At 44.4% G+C, this 22,644-nt stretch overlaps 1 protein-coding gene across 5 annotated transcripts in view; it reads left to right on the top strand.

Moving 5' to 3' along the window:
* NADK (NAD kinase) overlaps positions 1-22,644 on the top strand; it is a 417,957-nt gene that overhangs the window by 358,073 nt on the left and 37,240 nt on the right. For all 5 annotated transcript variants that reach the window (XM_069241012.1, XM_069241013.1, XM_069241015.1 and 2 more), the window contains 4 exons: positions 9,985-10,087; positions 10,865-11,019; positions 14,037-14,136; positions 14,992-15,149. In XM_069241012.1, the coding sequence (XP_069097113.1) occupies positions 9,985-10,087; positions 10,865-11,019; positions 14,037-14,136; positions 14,992-15,149 (516 nt within the window). The remainder of the gene's footprint in view (positions 1-9,984; positions 10,088-10,864; positions 11,020-14,036; positions 14,137-14,991; positions 15,150-22,644) is intronic.

Consider the following 22,644-nt stretch of genomic DNA (forward strand, 5'->3'; position numbering starts at 1 on the left):
CTGAATTTCTGTGGGTTTGTCCGAGTAAATTCAGAACCCAACTGTAACATCCCTATAACATTTGGGTTTTTTTAAGTGAATTTTTAAGGTTTTTTTAAATTCTGTTTCCTAACTATAACGTCCCTGTAACCTTTGTTGTTTTCAATTAATTTCTGTAGTTTTTTTTAATTACTATAAATTAATCCAACCACCACCTGAGGCCAGGCCCTGCAGCCAACCCCCTATAATCACCCAGCCCAAAGGTCGTGTGCGGCGGGGGGTTGGCCGCAGGGCCTGGCCTGCGGTCCATCCCTGCAGCCATCTCCCCTAACCACCCAGCCTCATGCTGAGGATGGCCTTTGTCCTTTTGTGACCCGCCTTTTTTTCGGCCCACCCTTGACGGATCTGCCCAAAACTTAATGAATCTTCACAAAATGTTCCCCATAAATGTGAGGCTCACTAATGTTGCTGTCCGGAAAGTTTTGGGGTGATCCATCAAGTGGGGGCTGAGAAGAAGGGGAAAATGCATTTTCCCCATGTTAATTTCTATGGGGATTTTGAACACGACTACAGCTCGAACTGCTGTTCAGATTTACACCAAATTTGGCAGAAGGCTTACCCTTGGTCCTGAAAGTGCCCTTTTTGTGGTTTGGTGTAAATCTATTTGGAAGTCTTCTAGGTATTGAATGAAAACTAAATTTGTATATATAGGGACGCAGATCCTCTGTGGATTTGGAGGAAAAGCAAGGCCTTGATAGTCTGGCCCGCAACCTGACAGAAAAGTTGCAGCCACCATTTTGTTTCCCGTATTACCTCAAGAGTGGGGAAAAGAAACAGTTTAAAAACATATAAAGAGCCAGGATACAGGTATCCTGATCCCATAGGACACATGGAGGGGCTCTTAGGTATCCCTCATGGGCAACAAAATTGCCCTTTTTTTCCACTAAACCATGGATCCTCGAATCCTCCTCAAATCTTCCTCGAATCCAGGGGAAAAGCAAAGCCCTGTTTGGCTGGCCACAACGTGACAGAAATATTAACCTGTGCATTACAAAAACCTTAGAAGGTCACTGAAAAAACAATGGTTACAGTGACGTTATAGTTTGGATGATGTTTTACCCATACAAAACCATGAAATTCAGCAGTTATAGTTATACTTAAAGTTATACTTATCAGAAGAAACTATAACTTGTGTCAGAAAGTAACTTTGGGCAACAAGTTATAGTTCCTTAACATAAGTATAACTATGAATATAACTATAACTGCTGAATTTCTATGGTTTTGTATGGGTAAAACGTCAGCCTAACTATAAAGTCCCTGTAACTTTTGTTTTTTTTCAGTGAATATATATATGTGTGTGTGTGTGTATATATATATATAGATAGATATATAACCACTTCTTCCTCTAATACAGGGAAAACCGGCCCACTAGTTTGAGGATCATGGCTTTAATTCACTTCAGGATGCGTTTCGGCTATTAAGTTAGCCTTTGTCAACTGGTTGAAACGCTGTGATACAATCAATTTAAATAATTTGGTACATGTGATGATACAACCAAAATGGTAAAAATACTCATCTGTTTTTACTTCCTTAAATAGGTACAATCTCCATTTCATGTGCATTTCAACCACATTTCACAAGTAATTTTACAGTTCTTTAAAATAAATAAATCATTTAAGTCACCTTCATTGTTCAATCATTCCCAAGTGGGATACTCCTGATAGAGTTCGGTAACAATGAGCAGCATTTGGGTGAATGTACTTTTGTTTGCTACCTGAACTGCCATTGTCCCCTTTTCAAACACATGCCTACTGCAGAGACAGGACCTGACTTACATGAAGTGGTGCAGATTACAATAATCAGCTTTTCCAGGCTGTGTGAGGAGTCTCAGGGGTGAGATGTGGCACGGTGAAATGGATCATTAGAACTACAGATATAGGGACACACGCACGTTTTGAAATTTGAGTAAGAGAGAGATGGAGGCTGGGAATGCACTGGCCATTACAGTACAGCTAAGTGTCCAAAACCAAAATGTTCTTTGTGCTACAATCGACTGAGAGAAAATATGATTGGGACTGTGTAAAAACAATTAAGAAAAATCAGATTGGTAACATATCCAGCTTGGTGCAATATGGGAAATGAAGTCTGTTTGTAATCATGAGTGAATTAAAGGAGGAATAAAAACATTAAAAAACTTGTGAACGTGTGTCCTGTAATTACTGGCATCTGAAGAAGGCACATCGCCGAAACGCGTCATGCTGGGGTGAAGAAGTGGAATCCAAGAGTGCCCCTGGCTCTGTAGTGGAGCTGCTTGGTTTGGACATGTATGTATGTATGTATATATATATATGTATATATATATATATATACAAGCAAAGGTTACATCGACTTTATAGTTAGGCTCACATTTAAAACGTACAAAACCATGAAAATTCACTTGTTATAGTTAGTTATTTCAAGTAATTATAACTTATGCTCTAAGGTAACTATAACTCCCGCCATGCACAGTTTATTTATGAATAATTTTACAACAAGTGTTACGGTGATATTATCAAGAATTTCATATGAGTGCTGTAGTATCTGGGATAATTAGCAGTGCATGGCTAGGGCATGAGTTATAGTTATCTTAGGGCACAAGTTATAGTGACTTGAAATAACCATGACTATAACAGGTGAATTTCTGTGGTTTTGTACTTTTAAAGCTATAACATCCCAGTAACCTTTGTTTTTAAGTGATTTGCTATCGTTTTAAAAATATATTTCCCCAACTATAACGTCCCTGTAACCTTTTCTTTTTGGTTTTTTTTTTTTGAATTTGTATTTTTTTTTAACACAAATTATTTTAATTACTATACGTTAATATAACCACCTCCGTGCATGGTCATCGGCACAGGCCCCACTCATAGATTTAACATGCATTGTCCCGGGGAGGTAGCATTCCCTGGGGTTTTGATAAGTCCAAGGAGGAGGGCCCCTGCGCCCCCCTCCTATATTTTGTGGATGTCCCCGGGAGCGTGTCCCACGGGGACAAAATAAAGAGCAAGCGCAGGAAACCGTGTTTGCTGTTTTTAAAAAAAAAAATTTTTTTTAAACCATGGGTAAATATGCGAATATTCGCAATTTTTGCTGTGAATTAAAAATACAACGCTTTTTAGCCCTTGGGGGCCTCCGGGACCCCTAGACTAAGGGTTGGTGGTTAGGGTAACAGTACCATGCCCTCTTTTCTCTGCCAACGTAGTACATCATCAGCAGCATTGAAGATAGTTGACTTTGTGGTGCCACAGATGATATCTGTAGCACTGAATATAGTCTAATTTGTGGTGACGCTGATGATATTGTCGGTATCACTGAATATAGTCTACTTCGCAGTGCCACAGATGATGTAGAGGGCTTGAAATTGACAGTTTTCAAAAGCTGGAAATATATTCCTTGCTTTTTAATTTGAAGATCTCTCACAGTAGCATAGTGTCTTGCTGACCTCTGTTTTATATATATATCAGTAGTAAACCCACCTTTTACAAATAATCTACTTTCGTTGTGTTATTCAGTTGATTGACGAGGCATGCCTAATAGTTCTGCAAAAACAGAAAAATGCTTCTAACAGTAACGAGCACACCGACCAGGAAAGTAGTATTGCCAGGGAGACGTGATGTCCAATTAATTATACATCCAATGAAAGCGAAGCTCCAGTTACAGCACACAAGTTAGCTTGCACTGTATCTGTTTACAAACACCCACCTGCTGCCTTGCACGTAATAATTACCGGAATACAGTTCTCAGTTATTCCTGAATGACACAGCAAAATAATCTGCCTGCATGTTTCAACAAATGTCGTTGAAATAGTTTGTTTTCCTTATCTATTGGATACCTGCATGTATTATCAACAGTACACAGACGAAGATTACTAGTGGGAGGTTCGCGCAGGGATCAGAATTCTGAGCACGACGATAACTGCGTCACCTCAGCAGGTTCTCCTGGTGAATTTCAGCAGCTCAAATTTACCAAAATATATTGGGTTAAAATATTCTGCTGTATAGTCCGATAAGTACAGTTTCTCGTGGAAGATACCAAGGGCCAGATGTATCAAAGGTTTTTACCCATTCTGTGTCTATGGGAAAAAGTGTTCGTACATATGGCCCTATATTCCTTATATAGTATTTCATTTAATAGATGATATTTAGCACTCCCAGCAAATATTGCGCCGATCTGTGCTTTTGTTTATGGGATGCAATAGATGTAGACCACTTGGAGTAAGGGCTGGACTGTGTAAAATCATGCCATGCCCATCTTGCTATTTTGGTGGTGTTGGGGGCTTTTGAACCTCCCAACCTTTGACCTTCTTGTTTTTAATCATGTTATCAAAAACTTTCCACAGAATCAATATAAATATAATATACATAAATGCATTAGAATACATGCTGGGCAATTATCTATAATCTTTCCTTCCCAGTCTCTCCTATTTCTCTCACACTGTCTCTCCCTTTCTACCTCAATTGTTGTTTATCCTGTCTTTTGACGTTTTCTTGCAGTCACTATTCATCTGCTAGCAGCCTTTAAATTAACCTTAATCAAAGTTTTTCCTGTGAACGTTGCTGTTTTTTCTAATTCATTCTTGAGGCTTCAGAGGACCATTGCCTGATTTCAGTGGGCACTGGCCCCAGTTAGGAGAAATGCCCACCACTCGCTCGGAATGAGCCTTAATGACCTGATGCATGGATAACCACTGTTAGCCTCAGCTGGAAAGAATTGTAATGGCCTACTACAGGAATGATCTTTTATGGATCTGGGGCACTTTGAGCATTTATGACCCCAGGCATCGTCAACAGGAAATAATGATCATTAAAGCCCTCTGGTAGCAATGACACCCATGAATGTTCTGTTGCTTACTGGTAATCTTAATTACTCCTGGTCCTGTTGTCCTCGTCCCATTCATCACTAATTGGAGATAACTATCTCCACAAAAAAAGAAAAACACATGAGTAATGCTGGGATACCCCCTCCCTTTGGTAGTACATAAGCTGTACTTACCCAGTATTCCACCTTCAATACCAAGCCCCAACAGAAGGCCGGAGGCTCGGGAGGGTGGGAGTTGAGTGATGAATGGGACGAGGACAACAGGACCAGGAGTAATGAAGATTACTAGTAAGTAATAGAACATTACGCCCAGGTCCCTCCTGCCCTCGTCCCATTCATCACAAAATGGAGAATACCCAAGCAAGCAAAAGCCAGCCTTCTGAGAACCAAACAGACTCAACAAAAACCACAAGAAGGGATACGAAGAAACAACACAGTACCCCAAACAAGTAGAGAGGGAGAAACCAAACAAACCCAACTGTGAAAAACCCAGGCGAACCCAAGGCAGAGCGCTAACCAGAAAGGAAGCAACAGCGCCAGACCACAGGAGCAAAGGAAGCACCTCCAGCAGCGCAGCAAGGCACAAGAAGGGGAACAGACAATACCAATCGCAGAAGCCGATCCAACAAAAGCCAGAAAAAACAAAAAACAATAAGGGCACCCCAGCCCACAGCCACGCAGAACCTGAGCCGCCCAACCAAACTGAGGGCCAACCAAGGGAATCCGGAAAAGGAGAAAAGTGGAATAGCAGCCACCGCCAGATACACACAGGAGCCGAAACCAACAGGCAGCAGACCAAAACGCAAAGACACTGCCAAAAGCCAAGGAAGGCCACAGCATCGCAGCCCATGCCATACTAAGACCAGACAGAGAGCAGCCACAGAGCCAGAGTGGAAAGGAAAGGGAAGCAGCCAAGGGCACCTACAGGCAACCCCTGAGAAATGCCAAACCAGGACCACAGGAGCAAACCAGGAACAAGCAAGCACCAACCAGTGCACGACCCGAAAGCAAAGCAGAAACAGGAAAACAATGCCACCAGTGGCAAGAAGCACCACTCACACCAGGGCCAGAGGACCATCTGGGCCCTCCACGGAACCCCCATGTACAACAGGCACAGGAGGGGAGGCAGACCCTGGAGACAGGAAACAACAGCAACCACACACCCCTGCTCCCACAAGCCAAGTAAGAAGAAGAGAGGAAACTGGAAACTCACAGCACCCGAATGACCCAAAAAAGGCTGACACCCGGGAGGCTGAGCACACCACAAAAGATGCACCACCCGAGGGAACCCACTAGAGCGGAACAAAGCCAGCCCGCCAACATGAGCAGCAGCACCAACGGCATCCAAAAGAAGGCCCAACGACAGGTCCAGCGGGTGTGACAGGAAATAGCCCTGAAGTAGACCTCCTATGACAAGGAAGAGGCAACCATAGGGGGGACAAGGGGCGGGACGGAGGCCAACCCCAGCCACAGAAAAAAGCCCAAGGAGACACAACAAGAGCCGCAAAGGCGCCGGACAAACCAGAAAAAATGAGAAAAAGCCCCAAGCTGAGACAACTGAAGAACCCACAAGGGGAGAGGAGAGAAACCTGCTGGAGGAACAGGGCCCAGGCCAAGAAACCCCTGAGCCAGACCCCAAAAAGGAAGCACCAACCATGGGTGAAAAACCATGGGACCATCGGCCGCAACCAAAGGCCGAGCCATAAACAGAGACCAACAGGTACCAGGCCAAGGAACCACATCCCAAAATGAGCCAAGGGACCAAAGAAAGACACAAAAGACACGCTGGAAAAGGAGGGCCACCCCCAGCGGAACCACCACCCTCAGGAGCAAATGCGGCAGAGACTGGGAACTGACACAGAGGCATAGGAAGAAAATGGATCCCGCTCAGCCACTGCACCAGGAAGAGCCTCACAGCACCCAGGGAAGAACAAGTGGATGACACTCACCCAGAAAAGGGAGACAGACAAAAAACAAGCCTATAGCTGTCAAGCTGCACAACGGCCAACCCGGCAGAAGAATGGAGCCAGACTCTACACCTCACACCAAAGCGGACACCACCCCAACAGCAGGAGACCACGAAAGGGAAGAGCACCAAGCGGAAGGGCCAGCAACGAGCCCTTAATGACGGGCAAGGAAAAAGAAGCACCATAGCCGTGAAGGAAGGCCTCAGGACCCCTCCCCCCCCAACCAAAAAAGAAAACAATGTGGCCAGGCAGGGGAACCACCCAGGAAACTTTACCCCCCACATGCACCCCAACAGCAAAAAAAAACACCTCCAAGAATAGGACACAGGCTCAGAGCCCACTGCCAGCGACACATGGGAAGCAAGCAGAGGGGAGAGAGACCACAAACAAAGCAACACCAGACAGGCCCCAACAGAGCGGTCCAGAAAAGAGAAACCAAGAGGGATTACACCATACCCACCGAGCCTCCCTCGCCAGGAGAAGGGATGGGCAAAAGAAAAAGACAGGGCAAAGCCACCAAAAAGAGGGAAATGCCCAAAGAGACACCTGGGAAGAGGCCACAACACACAGCAGGAGAGGCCGGGACAGAGATCAACAGGCAACTGGATGGCCCCAAAAAATGCAGTGGGAAACCAACAGCCCAAGGCAAGCACAGTAGGTAACCCAAACCTGCACAAACCAGGCCTAACCCACCCAAGGAGCGCAGCGGAGACTGCACCCAGAGCAGCCCGGGAGGCCCAGCTGAAAGCCCCGACAAGAGCACTCACCTCAGCCAAAAGCACCGAAAAGGGAGATAAAGAGAGACTGAACTGGAACAAGAGCCAGAAATGGCGACTACCGCACCTGGAGTAGAACACACCCTTCAAGGCATGAGCGGCCTAGACCACAAGATGACACCCAGGAAAGGACCCGCACCACAAAGGGCAAGGAACAGGGGCACAGAGGAAGACGCCACAGGGAACCCCCAAAAACCAGAAGGAAAATACGTGCAGAGATGGGCTGAACAGATCCCCTCACAGCGCTGTGAGGAACCAGGAAAACACAACCGCACCACTGGGGCCTGGAAACAAAAGGGAGAGCCACACAGGCCTGCAAGGGAAATATATTCGCCAGGAAAGTACAAGAGAGGAATGGCGAAACACAAACTGGGAACAGAACCCATGCACCACAGAAGGAGGGCCTGAAAATGGGAGCACCCAAGGGACACCACCGGAAATGACAAGAAAAGCAAAACCCGACATGCCTGCAACCCACAACCAAGTGCCGGAAAGAGAAACAGCGCCTGAACAGCCAGAAGGAAAGGAGGGCAGACACACCAAGACATCCAGACCCTTGCTCCCCAGAGTGCAGCGCACAATGAGGGAGGAACAGGAACCACGACCAACAAAAGGAAGGGATGAACCCCAGGAACCACTGCAGAAAAGGGAAAGGAACGATAGTATGCAGTGCAGACCAGTGTGACCACCGGACAACCAGCAAAAACGCCTGAACCGTCACACACAAGGTGAAAACCCCGTGCATCACGGAGCACGACCCGGGAAAAGAGAAAAGGAGGAGCACCACCACAGCCACCCCCACTGAGAACCTGCACCATCCAGCCCGAAGGAGTGCGACCAGAACCGACCACCACCGAGAAGGTAGCCCGAAGCAGCACCCAGGAGACAGGGGAAACACCCATGAGCAGAAAAATCCAACCCATTGCAAGTGGGCCTGCCAGCGCACAGGGATGATGTCTGACGGAGGAGGGAAGAGGGGGTGCGTGCATGTCACGGACCGACCCCCAGCCCAGGGCATGCCGTTGAGGACAGGGTGGACGCACAGGCCCTGGCAGACACCAGCTGTCTCCGCAAGAGGAACACAGCCGAGCCGAGGCAAAAGAAAGAGCAACACAGAACCCTGGAAAAGACCCCGCAGTGAGGACATGACCCAGACTCCACCCGGGATGACATAGATGAAACCGCCGAGCCCCGGACTCAACACCACCAGACTGTGACCAACACTGAAGCTGCAGCATGGCATCGGGAGCTAGCTGTGACCGGAAATCCCTCTGGATGTCACAGGACACAAATATGGAGACTTATGCACAACTCCAAAAGAAAGAAAACCGCTGAGCGGCACCTCCCCGAGGAGCAGCCGATCAGGAAGCTGGAAGCGCACCAACTGCGCATGCGCTGCAACCCCAGCGACCGAAGGAGGAAGTGAGGCAAGCCGCATGCTGCCTGCTCCTTCAGCACAGCTCCCGGCTGCCTGCCAGCCGGCCGGGAGACAGAAACAGGAAACAGCCACCAGAGACCTAGAAACTGCACTGGCAGCCAGCAATGGAGGTCCCTGGAACAGGACCATGCTGCGGAGACTTCAGCCCCCAAAAAGAGCCCCACGACACAGAAAGAGGACCTCAGATCGCACCAGGGAGCCACAAGGGACCATCATATATGCCAACAAGGGCCCGCCCAGCGGCTCACGAGAGTCCCAACAGTGGCGCTGCCCCAGTTAGCCAGCAGACTGGAGGTAGCAAACCCGAAACAAGAGTCGCCCAAGCCCAGCAGGGACAACATCCTCAAGTCCACGCTCCGTCAGAAGACAGAAAAAAAGAAAAGGTGGAATGCTGGGTAAGTACAGCTTATGCCCTACCAAAGAGAGTGGGTGGGGAGGGGGTACCCCAGCATTCCTCATGTTCTTTTTTCCGTCGTGGAGATAGTTATCTCCAATCAGTGATGAATAGGACGAGGACAGGAGGGACCTGGGGTGGTAATGTTGTCAGTCAGTAATGAAATTCAGTTGGCCTAGACAGTATTGATTAAAACATATCTCGCTATTATGAAGCACAAGGCCTCCTTTTTGATATGTTAATTATTAATTCTTAGCATTAAAGTTAATAGCACCAAGCAATAATGCTTCACAGTGACAGCAACTAGAATGAGATTTGATGGCCCAAGCATTAATGAATCTTAATGGTTACAACCAGTAATGGTCCTCAATGGCTACATGAAAAAGTGGCCTTCAGTGGTTACAAAGTGTTCTTGATGAGGCTCAAAGCTGCTCCGGTGCAATATTTGCAGCTTTTTGATTACTGTCAGAGTGATTCTGAGATTGTGAAAATTAAAGCTGAAATACGTTAAAGGATTGTCAACGATGTGATATGTGAATTCTGGTAAATGTATTTTCCCACATTTTCTCTGAACAGAATAGTGTGCCTCCGGTAATGGCCTTCCACCTGGGATCCCTAGGATTTCTGACTCCTTTTAACTTTGACAACTTCCAACCCCAAGTTACTCAGGTAATCGAAGGTAAGGAATATGATTGATCAGCCTTGACGTTTTCCTTTTTTATATTGTGCTAAAACTCTTTTAATTTCAGAATTTGGGAGCATTAATAGCATGCAGATTAAATTAACAAGAGGCACATTTTCTAACAGCGTGTGTGTCTTTCTATCAGAGCGGCAAGATTTCACAATATAGGTTGGAATACTTGGTTTAGTAAATTGTTTTTATTGGAATACTTGGTTTAGTTAATTGTTTTTATTCTTTTTAAACGCAGATAGTCCAGATGTCGAAGCCCCTGGAAGTAGGTTGTAGAGATTTAGTAATGCAATCAAGATTGCACACATTCCACATCCAGTGGTCTTAAGTCCAATGGTTTGTGGTTTGGGGCAGCCATAGCGGAACTGCTGCTTCTAATGACCAGCCTACCACACTTTGTGCCCGATTTAGATCCTGGCGGAGGGATTATTCCATCCCGTTAGTGACGGAGTAATCCCTCCGCCAGGATCTAAATCAGGCTTTTTGTTTGTAGACCACATGAATGACTCCTTTTAGGAAGATTTCACCATGTCTGTGAAGTATCGTATGAACATCACCAGCTAACTGATCGTTAGAGAAATCAGTAGATTTTCATCTTATGAGTAGCCTTAATATACATAGTCTGCCATTGCATGTTTTGGAAAGGACTCAACTAAATACTATCCAATGCTGAATAAGGTTCAAAAGAATATTGAAATTGGTGCAGAGTAGCAAGTCCTTTTCTTATCTTGACATAAATGCATTTCTTTACCGTTTGCCTACTAGGCAATGCAGCACTGGTTCTTCGAAGCAGGTTAAAGGTTAAAGTGGTGAAGGAGTCCAGGGATAACAAGTCGTTGATCCAGAATGGCATAGAGGAGAATGGATTGGGCGTGGTCAACTTCATGGAGCGAGAACCTTGTAAGATAACAAAATATCAGGTCAGTGTGCTTATCAGAAATAGTCATTGTATTTGAATATGGGGTAAACTCCCAGTTGTTGGTTATTTTGGGAGAATGCTGTTGCCTCTAAATATACAACAATGAAAATATTGTTTTTAATAAGTGAATTCTATCAGCGAGAAATTACCCTGATATTTTGGGCTGACTGCAATTTATAATTAAGGGCATTGTTTAGAGTTTGGTAGATGGCATACTCTGGCAAACATGTAGGATTTCTTGTCAGCCGCAGTATATTATAGTCTATGGAACATGTAATACAGTGGGATACTGCCATGTTTTGATGGAGTATCCCATCTGCCAAACTCTAGATGAATCCCTTACACTTCACTGCTGGTGAAAGTGACAGTAATGGGAAAACGGTTAACCACATTGTTAAAACAATGACCTTTCAGCAACAAACCACTCTGCATCAAACAATTCACCATTTAGTTCAACACCTCCAAGACCTTAAAGTTCATTATGAAGTTATTCAATATTTATCTAAAATCATCCACAACAAAGTAATGGATATGCTAAACTAAAGTTCATATAAGTGCAGCAAGTGGTTTGTTTCCAAAAAGATTGTGAAGCAACTGTGGAAAGGAATAGGGTTTTTGAGAGTAACCTAAATTTTACATTTACTGCCAAGATTCAGAGAGTACAGCTCTCCTCAATATGCAGAGTAAACAATTTAAACATCATAGCAGCTCTTCTCTGGAGTAAGTGATTTTGAGTGTAGGAAGCTAGCACAGAGCTCTTTAAGTGCACCTCCACCCTGAATGGTGACTGCCTCTGTGTTCTATTAATTAATTCTGAGAACAACTTTGCTGATACTCAAAACTCCTCAATTTAACATATACAACTCAATCAAGGCATATCTGTCTTGCATAGCTCCTTTCCCTCCAGTTTGCTACACAGCTCTGCCAAAGCACAGTCGTTCTAAATTGATGCCCTTCCCCCAGCAACCATGAAGCTATGCCAAGACAAAACCGCTTCTATCGCTCCTTTTGCTGCACAGCACTGCCAATACACTGTTCCCCTGAGCTGCTCCCACCACATCTGTTCCCACACAGTTTTTCTGGATGCAGATACCCTTAAGTGCTTCTTTCCCACCCAGTACCCACACAACTCTGCCAAGACATAGCTGCTGTGATCTGCTGCTCCTTTACACCTATACTTGCTTGTTGTTCTCACTCCACTACCTACAACGAGTACCAACCACAGAACTTTTTCCCCTTCCACTCCCATAATGAGTACAGTTTAAAGTTTAGGGAGGGGTGGGGGGAGTTTGATTTATAAGCATTCAGTCATAATCCCTTAGGTAATAGTTTTGTCTATTGGCTCCCCATCCAAGCACATATACCAAATGTCTGAACCTATGGTCCCTGTTGTACGGAACAGGATTACTGTTGTAATGACAATCACTACAGAATTAGTACCCTCCACTTCCAAGTCAGCTTCCAAGTCAGCTCTGACAGGTCTTGCACTTCCATCAGTTATTCCCAAAGCAAAAGTCTCTAAGGCACCTCTCTCCTGAGCTGCTACTCTCCTTCAGATTTCCAAACACCACTATGCTGAGACTCCTCATCCCTGAGCTGTTTCCCATTCAATTTAAATAGTGGAAATGGTCTACACAGCACCGCCACATTCTTTTGTTCCGAAGTGCAGCTCACCTTGTTATTCCTTTAGTAAATACCTCCACATGTTTGCCAAAGACCTTTGCTCTGCAATTCGGTTATCCCTACGTTTGTGTTTGTAAATGTTTCAAATCCTTTCTCAAATACCTATTTCCTCAACTGTGGCTAACCCTACAATTCCATAGTAAATGTTTCCAAACCTTTGTGAAATACCCATGTCCTGAACTGTAGCTAAACCTCCTGGTCCAGTAGCGAATGCCTCCACAGCTTTGTTAAATAAATACATGTGGTCTGAACTGTGACTATCCCTACTACTCTGCTTGTAAATGCCTGTACAGCACGAGTTTCAAAATAATATTATTTATTTCGATATATATATAAAGACGTAATATTAGCATTGTATTCAGACATCTACAGCTTTGTCAGTCCTGCATACCCTGAGCTATGGCTATGTCTACCACTTTAATAGCAAATGCCTCCCATCTGTTGCTAGCACACTTCAAGTGTACCGCACTACATGCATATAGTTCCAATAAAAAAAAAAACACACATTAAGGCCCTCGTTGGGAGGGTGGTAAAACCAGTTAAATCGGTAACAGAAGTTAGTGGATTGATCTGGATTGCAAAGGCAGTGGGGAAAAGCGATATTCCTGCAGTAATACCGAACCTCATCACCATCCCTCAGACATTCCACCAGGGTACGCAGGGGAATTGTGCGGGTGGAAAAGCGGCAGAAAAATGAGCAATTACTGTTTGTACCCTATCCGGAAAGTCTTGATTCCCATGGTATTTACCTATTTCTTAGGCTATAAATCAGAATATCAGGGAATCCTCGCAGCCTGAAATTATGCCTTGCCACACAATACGTAAATTCGGGTGCAGGAATACTGCTTCTTCACTCTCTTTGTGCTCAGTCACTCTGATACGGGGTATATTGTCTGCACATTAGTAACATTTCTTTTTTTGTTGCCAATTTTGATGCTTCCGTTTTTCCTTAGCTAGTTTAATATTTTTCTAGCTTTTTGACTGTAAAATATACAGTGCAGCTTGCCTGTGTCTGCCCTTATTTATTTATTTGCATTATACTGACCAACATAATAAATATAAAAAATCCATCTGTTAAGTGCTTGAGCAAATTTCCCTCTGAGACACAGGTGCTGTAGGCGTAATTTGGGACTTGTTGTAAGACTACTTGGGGCCCGGGCAGATTAAACAGCATGTCTAGCTCGTCTTATTTCTCACTGGCTGTTCTCTAGTCTTTCCACGACGGGTTCCTGAGAGGATCTTGTCATTTCCCCTACATGCACTCCATAGTTCCTTCTTTCTTTGCGTAAAGTTGGATGTCTACCTTTTCTCCTGATGTTTACTGTTGTACTGCAGGTCCTCAACGAAGTGGTGGTGGATCGGGGACCCTCCTCATATCTGTCCAATGTTGATGTCTTCTTGGATGGACATCTGATTACCACAGTTCAAGGGGATGGTGAGAGCATTTTCTCCATTAGAGGGCTTGTTTTGACCATTACTACACATCATCGGGGAGCCAGCAAATTCTTTGCTTTTAGCCTAGCCCCGTAGACTCGTTTTGGGGCACCTTCTTCTTAGACTGAGATGATCTGCAGCACATAATGTACATTTTGGTTCAGGGACCTTGTTCTGTCTCTTAAATGTAAACAAAGCAAGGACTGGTAGAATTAATGGAATTGGACAGAGGGTCAAAATGCCAACCTTCAGTGAAGTCTTTGTAGTCTACAGAATAATTTGTTAAGCTGGTTAGCCATCCAGCCCTGACCTCTCGATGTTCCATGAGGGAGAAAGGGCATTTGCCCTTTGCACATGAACTCCCTGCATTTGCTCAGCTCTGAAATATCATACAACCAGCTCCCACTGTTTCGAATTATACTGACAACTGTAGCAAAGTTGTGATGCCAAAGACTGAACCATTACTCCATGTATTTCCACCCCCTTTCTTTCACTGTGCTTCACGTATTTTATTTTACCTAATGATCCAGACGAACTGAACCATGGCACAATTTTTTTATTAGGGCCGTCTAGTTTAGTGCCATACGTAACTCAGTTTGGCCATGTATCCCCATATAACGGGGCCAGTTAAACTAACTGCACATTTTCAGCACAAGCGTAGAATTAGTCTGTCACTTTAGAAAAATTCCACATCTTCCAGCCCTTAGTGTCGCACTGTATTGGAATGCTTGCTCTAGAGCAGAGTAAGCGATATCTATGATCCTTGACCCTCGAGGGGCAGAGACAGTGTGTTTCAACTTGCCAGGCAGGAGAATATGATCAAATGTAAGTTGCTTCTTCTGTGTTTCTTCCTCAGGGGTCATAGTGTCCACGCCAACAGGGAGCACAGCATACGCAGCTGCTGCAGGGGCCTCTATGATTCATCCAAACGTTCCTGCAATCATGATTACCCCAATCTGCCCTCACTCTCTGTCTTTCCGGCCCATAGTTGTCCCTGCTGGTGTAGAATTGAAGGTAAGATGACTACATGTGCCTGTTGTAGCATTGAGTAGAACTCTGCATGTGCTTATCCAGTGAAAAAAGATTTAAATAAAGCAGGCTAATATTAATATAAAACTATTATGTATAGTAATTTAACATAGAAAAATGAAAACACTTATTAAAAAAACAAATGTAAATATGACCTACATTGTTACTAGTTTTAAAATCTGAATTGCAGCAATAATTTGTAATGTCAGAACCCAGTATGTTTAAAGTGTGACGTGTGCATTACCAATCAATAGTCTCTGACACCATTGTTTGGAGGGCTTAAATAGGATTTCTGGGGGGCTGTTGCCCAATGCTCAGAGGGATATTCTGTTAAATTAGACTTGAGTCACTGCTATTTGTTGTATGTCTCTACATTTTAGTGTTTTGTCTGCATAATCTGCAATGAGGAAATGTCAAAGGAAAGCAGCTTTCTTCCTGAGGGCGAACACAAAGCTCTGCCCTTGCAATGAGAGTTTAGTATGGATGCGCCCCATTGCTAGCCAGTTTTACTTACTACAGTAGAATATACTACTGAATGGTTCAGTAATATCTTATCCTGTCTTAGCTTAGTTATGAAACTATCTTTTGCAAATTTGGCATTATGTGGTGATATACACAAAATATTTAAAAAAATTAAAACATATACATCTAGAGGTTTTTTTAAAGGTTTCTTCTCTCTTATAATTAGCAATTTTACACACATTTCCCATGCTCCACACGGATCCATCTTCCAATTCTACTACACTCATCTCACTCTAGTGGCTTTGAGTGGGCGTGAAAATTGACTGTCTCCTTTTTTCACTATTCCACCTCTTTTTTTCACCACCCAGTCACCCACTTCCAATCAAACCTCTCACTCCTTTTTTTTTATTTATTTTTTACATCATGCTATTCCTCTGCACATTGCTGTCTTCATGCAACTACACCTTTAATTGCTTCCTGATCAACCCACACCGATCTTTATCAACTAACCAAGCAGGAACCTATTTCCTTCCCTGTTCTCTTCCCCTTAGAGGAACAAACGGAGAAACTCCTGTCATCGAATGGGGTGTAGTTCTATTTGCCCACATAAACTTCCTCAAATCCTTCCTCCAAGACTATCCATTGGCCAATGTCAGTTGTAAGTTTTGCCTAATCATACGGTTTACTCTCTCAACCATGCTAATTGACTGGGGCCTAAATAAGTCCTCTCTTTCGTGAACAATACCCCACTTCTCCATAAAACATTTAATCTCAAGGACATAAATTTTACACCATTGTCTAAGACAATGATTTTAGGTGCATCATTTTTTTAGAAAAATGTCTTCCAGGAAATCCACCACCTTCTCTGTGTCGATGCGGTCTACTGTCTTAACCACAGACCACTTTGTACAGTAATCCACAAGAACAATCATGTATTTATTCTCACCCCCCAATTTATCTATTGGAACTAGAAAATCTAGGGCTAGTTTTTCCCATGGCCCTTTGGGTAGCTCTACACATTCAAGAAGTGGCTGTCTCACAGTTTTTACTTTATCATTATTAGCGCAAACATAACCGTGTTTCACCACATCCTCTACCATGTTGTCTTGTTTAGGCCACCAATATGCTTGTCTTATCCTCCTTTTGGTCATATTCCTACCAGGATTACCCTCATATGTGATCTGAATAATGCGATTGTGACCACATACAGGTGGAATGATGCCCCCCCCCATGTCCTTTAACACCAGGCTTCATTCATGGCAGGTGTCCAGTTCTCCTTGCTCAGCGCTGTTTCTTCTTTATTTCCCAGCTCCTCACTTAAACAGACAATCTCACACTACATGCTTCAACCCTTTTTATGTACTCCACCTCAACATTATATTCTAGATCTGACAAAATCCTTCTTGAAATTCCAGGCATCACACTTCCGTCCCAGCCCATACCACCGTTGAATAAGTGTACTAGAGGCTTATGATCAGTTCTAATCCCCACAGAAAGTATTTAAAGTGTTTAATCCCCCAGCAACATGCCTAGGCCTCTCTTCCAGTTACAGGGTAGGATTTCTCCACACCTTGTAGCTTATGAGAAGCACATTCTGCTATCTTGTCCTGATCATTCACCACCTGAGTCAGTACTGCTCCCAGACCTACATTACTCGCATCTGTGGTTTAATAGGTTTTCGCAGTCACCTAAGAATGCCCTAACAAGGGAGCTTGTATGATATTGTTCGATGGCATATGTTGCTGCAGATACACATGTTTGGCACAGTCCGCTGCCTGGTGTTGGGCTCGGAGTATTACAAGTTGTTTTTCTTCGAAGAAGTCTTTTTTGGTCACGGGACCGAAGGACTCCTCCCTCTTCGGCTCCATTGCGCATGGGCGTCGACTCCATCTTAGATTGTTTTTTTCCGCTGTCGGGTTCGGACGTATTCCTTTTCGCTCCGTGTTTCGGTTCGGAAAGTTAGTCAGAATCTCGGAAGAAAGCGTCGGTATTGTTCCGTTCGGTATCGGGATAGTTAGGTACATCGACACCGATCATCGGAAGACTTTGGGGTAGCTTCGATTCCCCCATCGGGGCCTGGTCGGCCCGACCGCGTGCGACATCGAAGCCGATGGAACGGACCCCGTTCCGTTTCTGCCCAAAATGTCACAGTAAGTATCCTTATACAGATCAGCACTTGGTCTGTAACTTGTGCTTGTCCCCCGAGCACAAGGAGGATACCTGTGAGGCCTGTCGAGCCTTCCGGTCCAGAAAAACACTCCGGGACCGAAGAGCCAGGCGTCTACAAATGGCGTCCACGCCGACAAAACAACGTTTCGACGACGAAGAGGAAACATTCTCGGTTCCGGAATCAGAATCCGGAGACTCCGACGTCGAACAACAGCAACAAACTGTGAGTAAGACGTCGAAAAGTAAAACCATCGACAAAACGAAAGCCCAGGGGACGCCACTGCCAACAGGCCATGGCTCGACCCATAAAACAGGCGACCCGTCGAAGGCGCCGAAAAAGGGCACGCCCATAGCGAAGACACCCGACTCCGGTCGAGGGACCGCCATGGAGCAACCTCGGAGCCGAGAAAGCGGCTCCGAGAGACAAAAACAAGATACCGGCACCGAAAAACATCGGCACCGAGAATCCATGCCGAAAGGAACAAAAATTCTGTCGGTGCCGAAACCGAAAAAAGATTCTCTCTCGGCGCCGAAAAATACCACACCTTCATCCTACTCAGAGGAACAAGGAATAAGTGGCCAGATGCACAGATTTGGACAAGAGCTCCAAAGTGTAGAATCAGACTACACACAAAAGAGACTGTACATCCAGCAAGACACAGGGAAGATATCAACCTTTCCCCCAATAATGAGGAAAAGAAGGATCAGTCTCCTCAAGGATGACGCACAACCACAAGCCAAAGTGGTCAAAAAAGTCACGCCTCCGCCCTCTCCACTACAACAGGCATCGCCGGCGCAAACACCGCCACAAATGCACTCACCAGCGCAAACTACCATAAGTCAAGATGATCAGGATCAAGACGCTTGGGACCTATACGACACCCCAGTGCCGGACAATGATCCAGATTCATACCCCACAAAGCCGTCACCGCCAGAGGACAGTACCTCATACTCACAACTGGTGGCTAGGGCTGCAGAATTCCACAATGTCCAACTGCATTCAGATCCTATAGAGGATGATTTTTTATTTAACACCCTCTCGGCTACACATAGCCAATATCAATGTCTCCCAATGCTACCGGGGATGTTACGGCACGCAAAACAAATTTTTGAAGAGCCCGTAAAATCAAGAGCCATCACCCCAAGGGTGGATAAAAAATACAAACCACCACCCACAGATCCAGTTTTTATTACTTCGCAGTTACCACCTGACTCCGTAGTAGTAGGGGCAGCTCGCAAAAGAGCAAATTCCCATACATCTGGTGACGCCCCACCTCCGGACAAAGAAAGCAGAAAATTTGATGTGGCAGGAAAAAGAGTAGCATCACAGGCAGCCAACCAGTGGCGCATCGCAAATTCTCAAGCGCTGCTGGCCAGATATGACCGCGCTCACTGGGATGAGATGCAACTTCTCGTAGACCATCTTCCCCAAGAATACCAAAAAAGGGCGCAGCAAATAGTTGAAGAGGGACAAACGATCTCAAACAATCAAATCCGCTCTTCACTGGACGCAGCCGATACTGCAGCGAGAACAGTCAACACTGCTGTCACCATAAGGAGACACGCTTGGCTCCGCACTTCAGGCTTCAAACCTGAAATCCAGCAGGCTGTCCTTAATATGCCCTTCAACGAAAAACAACTTTTTGGCCCTGAAGTGGATACAGCCATTGAAAAACTTAAAAAGGACACAGACACGGCCAAGGCCATGGGCGCACTCTACTCCCCGCAGAGCAGAGGCTCTTTCAGAAAAACTCCATTTAGAGGGGGGTTTCGTGGCCAACCCACAGACACCACCAGCCAACAAACAAGAACCACACCATATCAGGGTTCCTTCCAAAGGGGAGGTTTCAGGGGATATAGGGGGGGTCAATTCCCAAGGAGTAGGGGAAGATTCCAGACTCCAAAAACACCTCCACCTAAACAGTGACTTTCAAGTCACGCAACCCCTTCACTCAACACCAGTGGGGGGAAGACTAAGCCAATTCTACCAATCTTGGCAACAGATTACAACAGACAATTGGGTATTAGCAATAATCAAACATAGCTATTGCATAGAATTCCACAACTTCCCACCAAACATCCCTCCCAAAACACGCAAAATGTCACCACAACATTTAGAACTTTTAGGACTAGAAGTTCAAGCACTACTGCAAAAGGATGCAATAGAGTTAGTACCAGTACAACAAAAAAACACAGGAGTTTACTCCCTGTACTTTCTAATTCCAAAAAAAGACAAAACATTAAGACCAATATTAGATCTCAGGACACTAAATACCTACATCATATCGGACCATTTTCACATGGTCACACTACAAGACATCATTCCACTGCTCAAACAGCAAGATTACATGACCACATTAGACCTAAAGGATGCGTACTTTCATATACCAATACACCCTTCTCACAGAAAGTACCTACGGTTCGTATTCAAAGGAATACATTACCAATTCAAGGTGTTGCCATTCGGAATAACAACTGCACCAAGAGTGTTCACAAAATGTCTAGCAGTAGTAGCAGCACACATCAGGAGACAATAGATACATGTGTTCCCTTACCTAGACGATTGGCTAATCAAGACCAACACAGTAAAAAAATGCGCAAACGACACCACATTTGTCATACAAACCCTTCACAAACTGGGGTTTTCCATCAACTATACAAAATCACACCTAGAACCGTGTCAGACACAACAATATCTAGGAGCAACCATCAACACATCAAAAGGAATTGCCACTCCAAGTCCACAAAGAGTGCAGGCATTCCACAAGGTAATAAGTGCTATGTTTCCAAACCAAAAGATACAAGCAAAATTTGTGCTAAAACTTCTAGGCATGATGTCATCATGCATAGCCATTGTCCCAAACGCAAGACTACACATGCGACCCTTACAACAGTGTCTAGCATCACAATGGTCACAGGCACAGGGTCAACTTCAAGATCTGGTGTTGGTAGACCGCCAAACATACCTCTCGCTTCTATGGTGGAACAGCAAAAATGTAAACAAAGGGCGGACATTTCAGGACCCAGTGCCTCAATACGTTATAACAACAGATGCTTCCATGACAGGGTGGGGAGCACACCTCAATCACCACAGCATTCAAGGACAATGGGATATACACGAAACAAAATTTCATATCAATTACCTAGAACTGTTAGCAGTATTTCTAGCGTTAAAAGCCTTCCAACCCATAATAACACACAAATACATTCTTGTCAAAACAGACAACATGACAACAATGTATTATTTAAACAAACAAGGAGGAACACACTCAACACAATTGTGCCTCCTAACACAAAAAATTTGGCAGTGGGCGATTCACAACAACATTCGCCTAATAGCACAATTTATTCCAGGAATACAAAACCAACTAGCAGACAACCTTTCGCGAGACCACCAACAAGTCCACGAATGGGAAATTCACCCCCAAGTTCTGAACAAGTACTTTCAAATTTGGGGAACACCCCAGATAGATTTGTTCGCAACAAAAGAAAACTCAAAATGCCAAAACTTCGCATCCAGGTACCCACACCGCAAATCACAAGGCAATGCTCTATGGATGAGTTGGTCAGGGATATTTGCGTACGCTTTTCCCCCTCTCCCTCTCCTTCCATATCTAGTAAACAAGTTGAGTCAAAACCAACTCAAACTCATACTGATAGCACCCACATGGGCAAGACAACCTTGGTATACAACTCTACTAGACCTTTCACTAGTACCGCATGTCAAACTACCCAACAGGCCAGATCTGTTAACACAACACAAACAACAGATCAGGCATCCAAACCCAGCATCATTGAATCTGGCAATTTGGCTCCTGAAATCCTAGAATTCGGACACTTAGACCTCACACAAGAATGCATGGAGGTCATAAAACAAGCTAGAAAACCTTCCACTAGACACTGCTATGCATCTAAGTGGAAAAGATTTGTTTACTACTGCCATGCCAATCAAATACAACCATTACATGCCTCTACTAAAGACATAGTAGGATACTTACTACATTTGCAAAAAGCAAATCTCGCTTTTTCATCTATAAAAATACACCTCGCAGCAATATCTGCTTACCTACAAACTACTCATTCATCGTCTCTATTTAGAATACCAGTTATTAAAGCATTCATGGAAGGGCTAAAAAGAATCATACCACCAAGAACACCACCAGTTCCTTCATGGAATCTTAACATCGTCTTAACAAGACTCATGGGTCCACCTTTCGAACCCATGCATTCCTGTGAAATGCAATATCTAACCTGGAAGGTCGCATTTCTCATTGCAATCACATCCCTCAGAAGAGTAAGTGAAATACAGGCATTTACCATACAAGAACCATTTATTCAAATACACAACAATAAAATAGTTCTAAGAACAACTCCAAAATTTCTGCCAAAGGTAATCTCACCATTCCATTTAAATCAAACAGTAGAATTGCCAGTGTTCTTCCCACAACCAAATTCTGTGGCTGAAAGGGCACTACATACATTAGACATCAAAAGAGCACTAATGTATTACATTAACAGAACAAAGCTAATCAGGAAAACAAAACAACTGTTCATAGCTTTTCAAAAACCACACATAGGAAATCCAATCTCTAAACAAGGCATTGCTAGATGGATAGTCAGATGTATTCAAACATGCTATCTTAAAGCCAAAAGAGAATTGCCTATTACACCAAAGGCACACTCAACCAAAAAGAAAGGTGCTACAATGGCCTTTCTAGGAAACATTCCTATGAGCGAAATATGTAAGGCTGCAACCTGGTCTACGCCTCATACGTTTACTAAACACTACTGTGTAGACGTACTAAATGCACAACAAGCTACAGTGGGCCAAGCTGTACTAAGAACATTA

Source organism: Pleurodeles waltl, chromosome 6, assembly GCF_031143425.1.
Source record: "Pleurodeles waltl isolate 20211129_DDA chromosome 6, aPleWal1.hap1.20221129, whole genome shotgun sequence".
Classification (NCBI taxonomy): Eukaryota; Metazoa; Chordata; class Amphibia; order Caudata; family Salamandridae; genus Pleurodeles; species Pleurodeles waltl.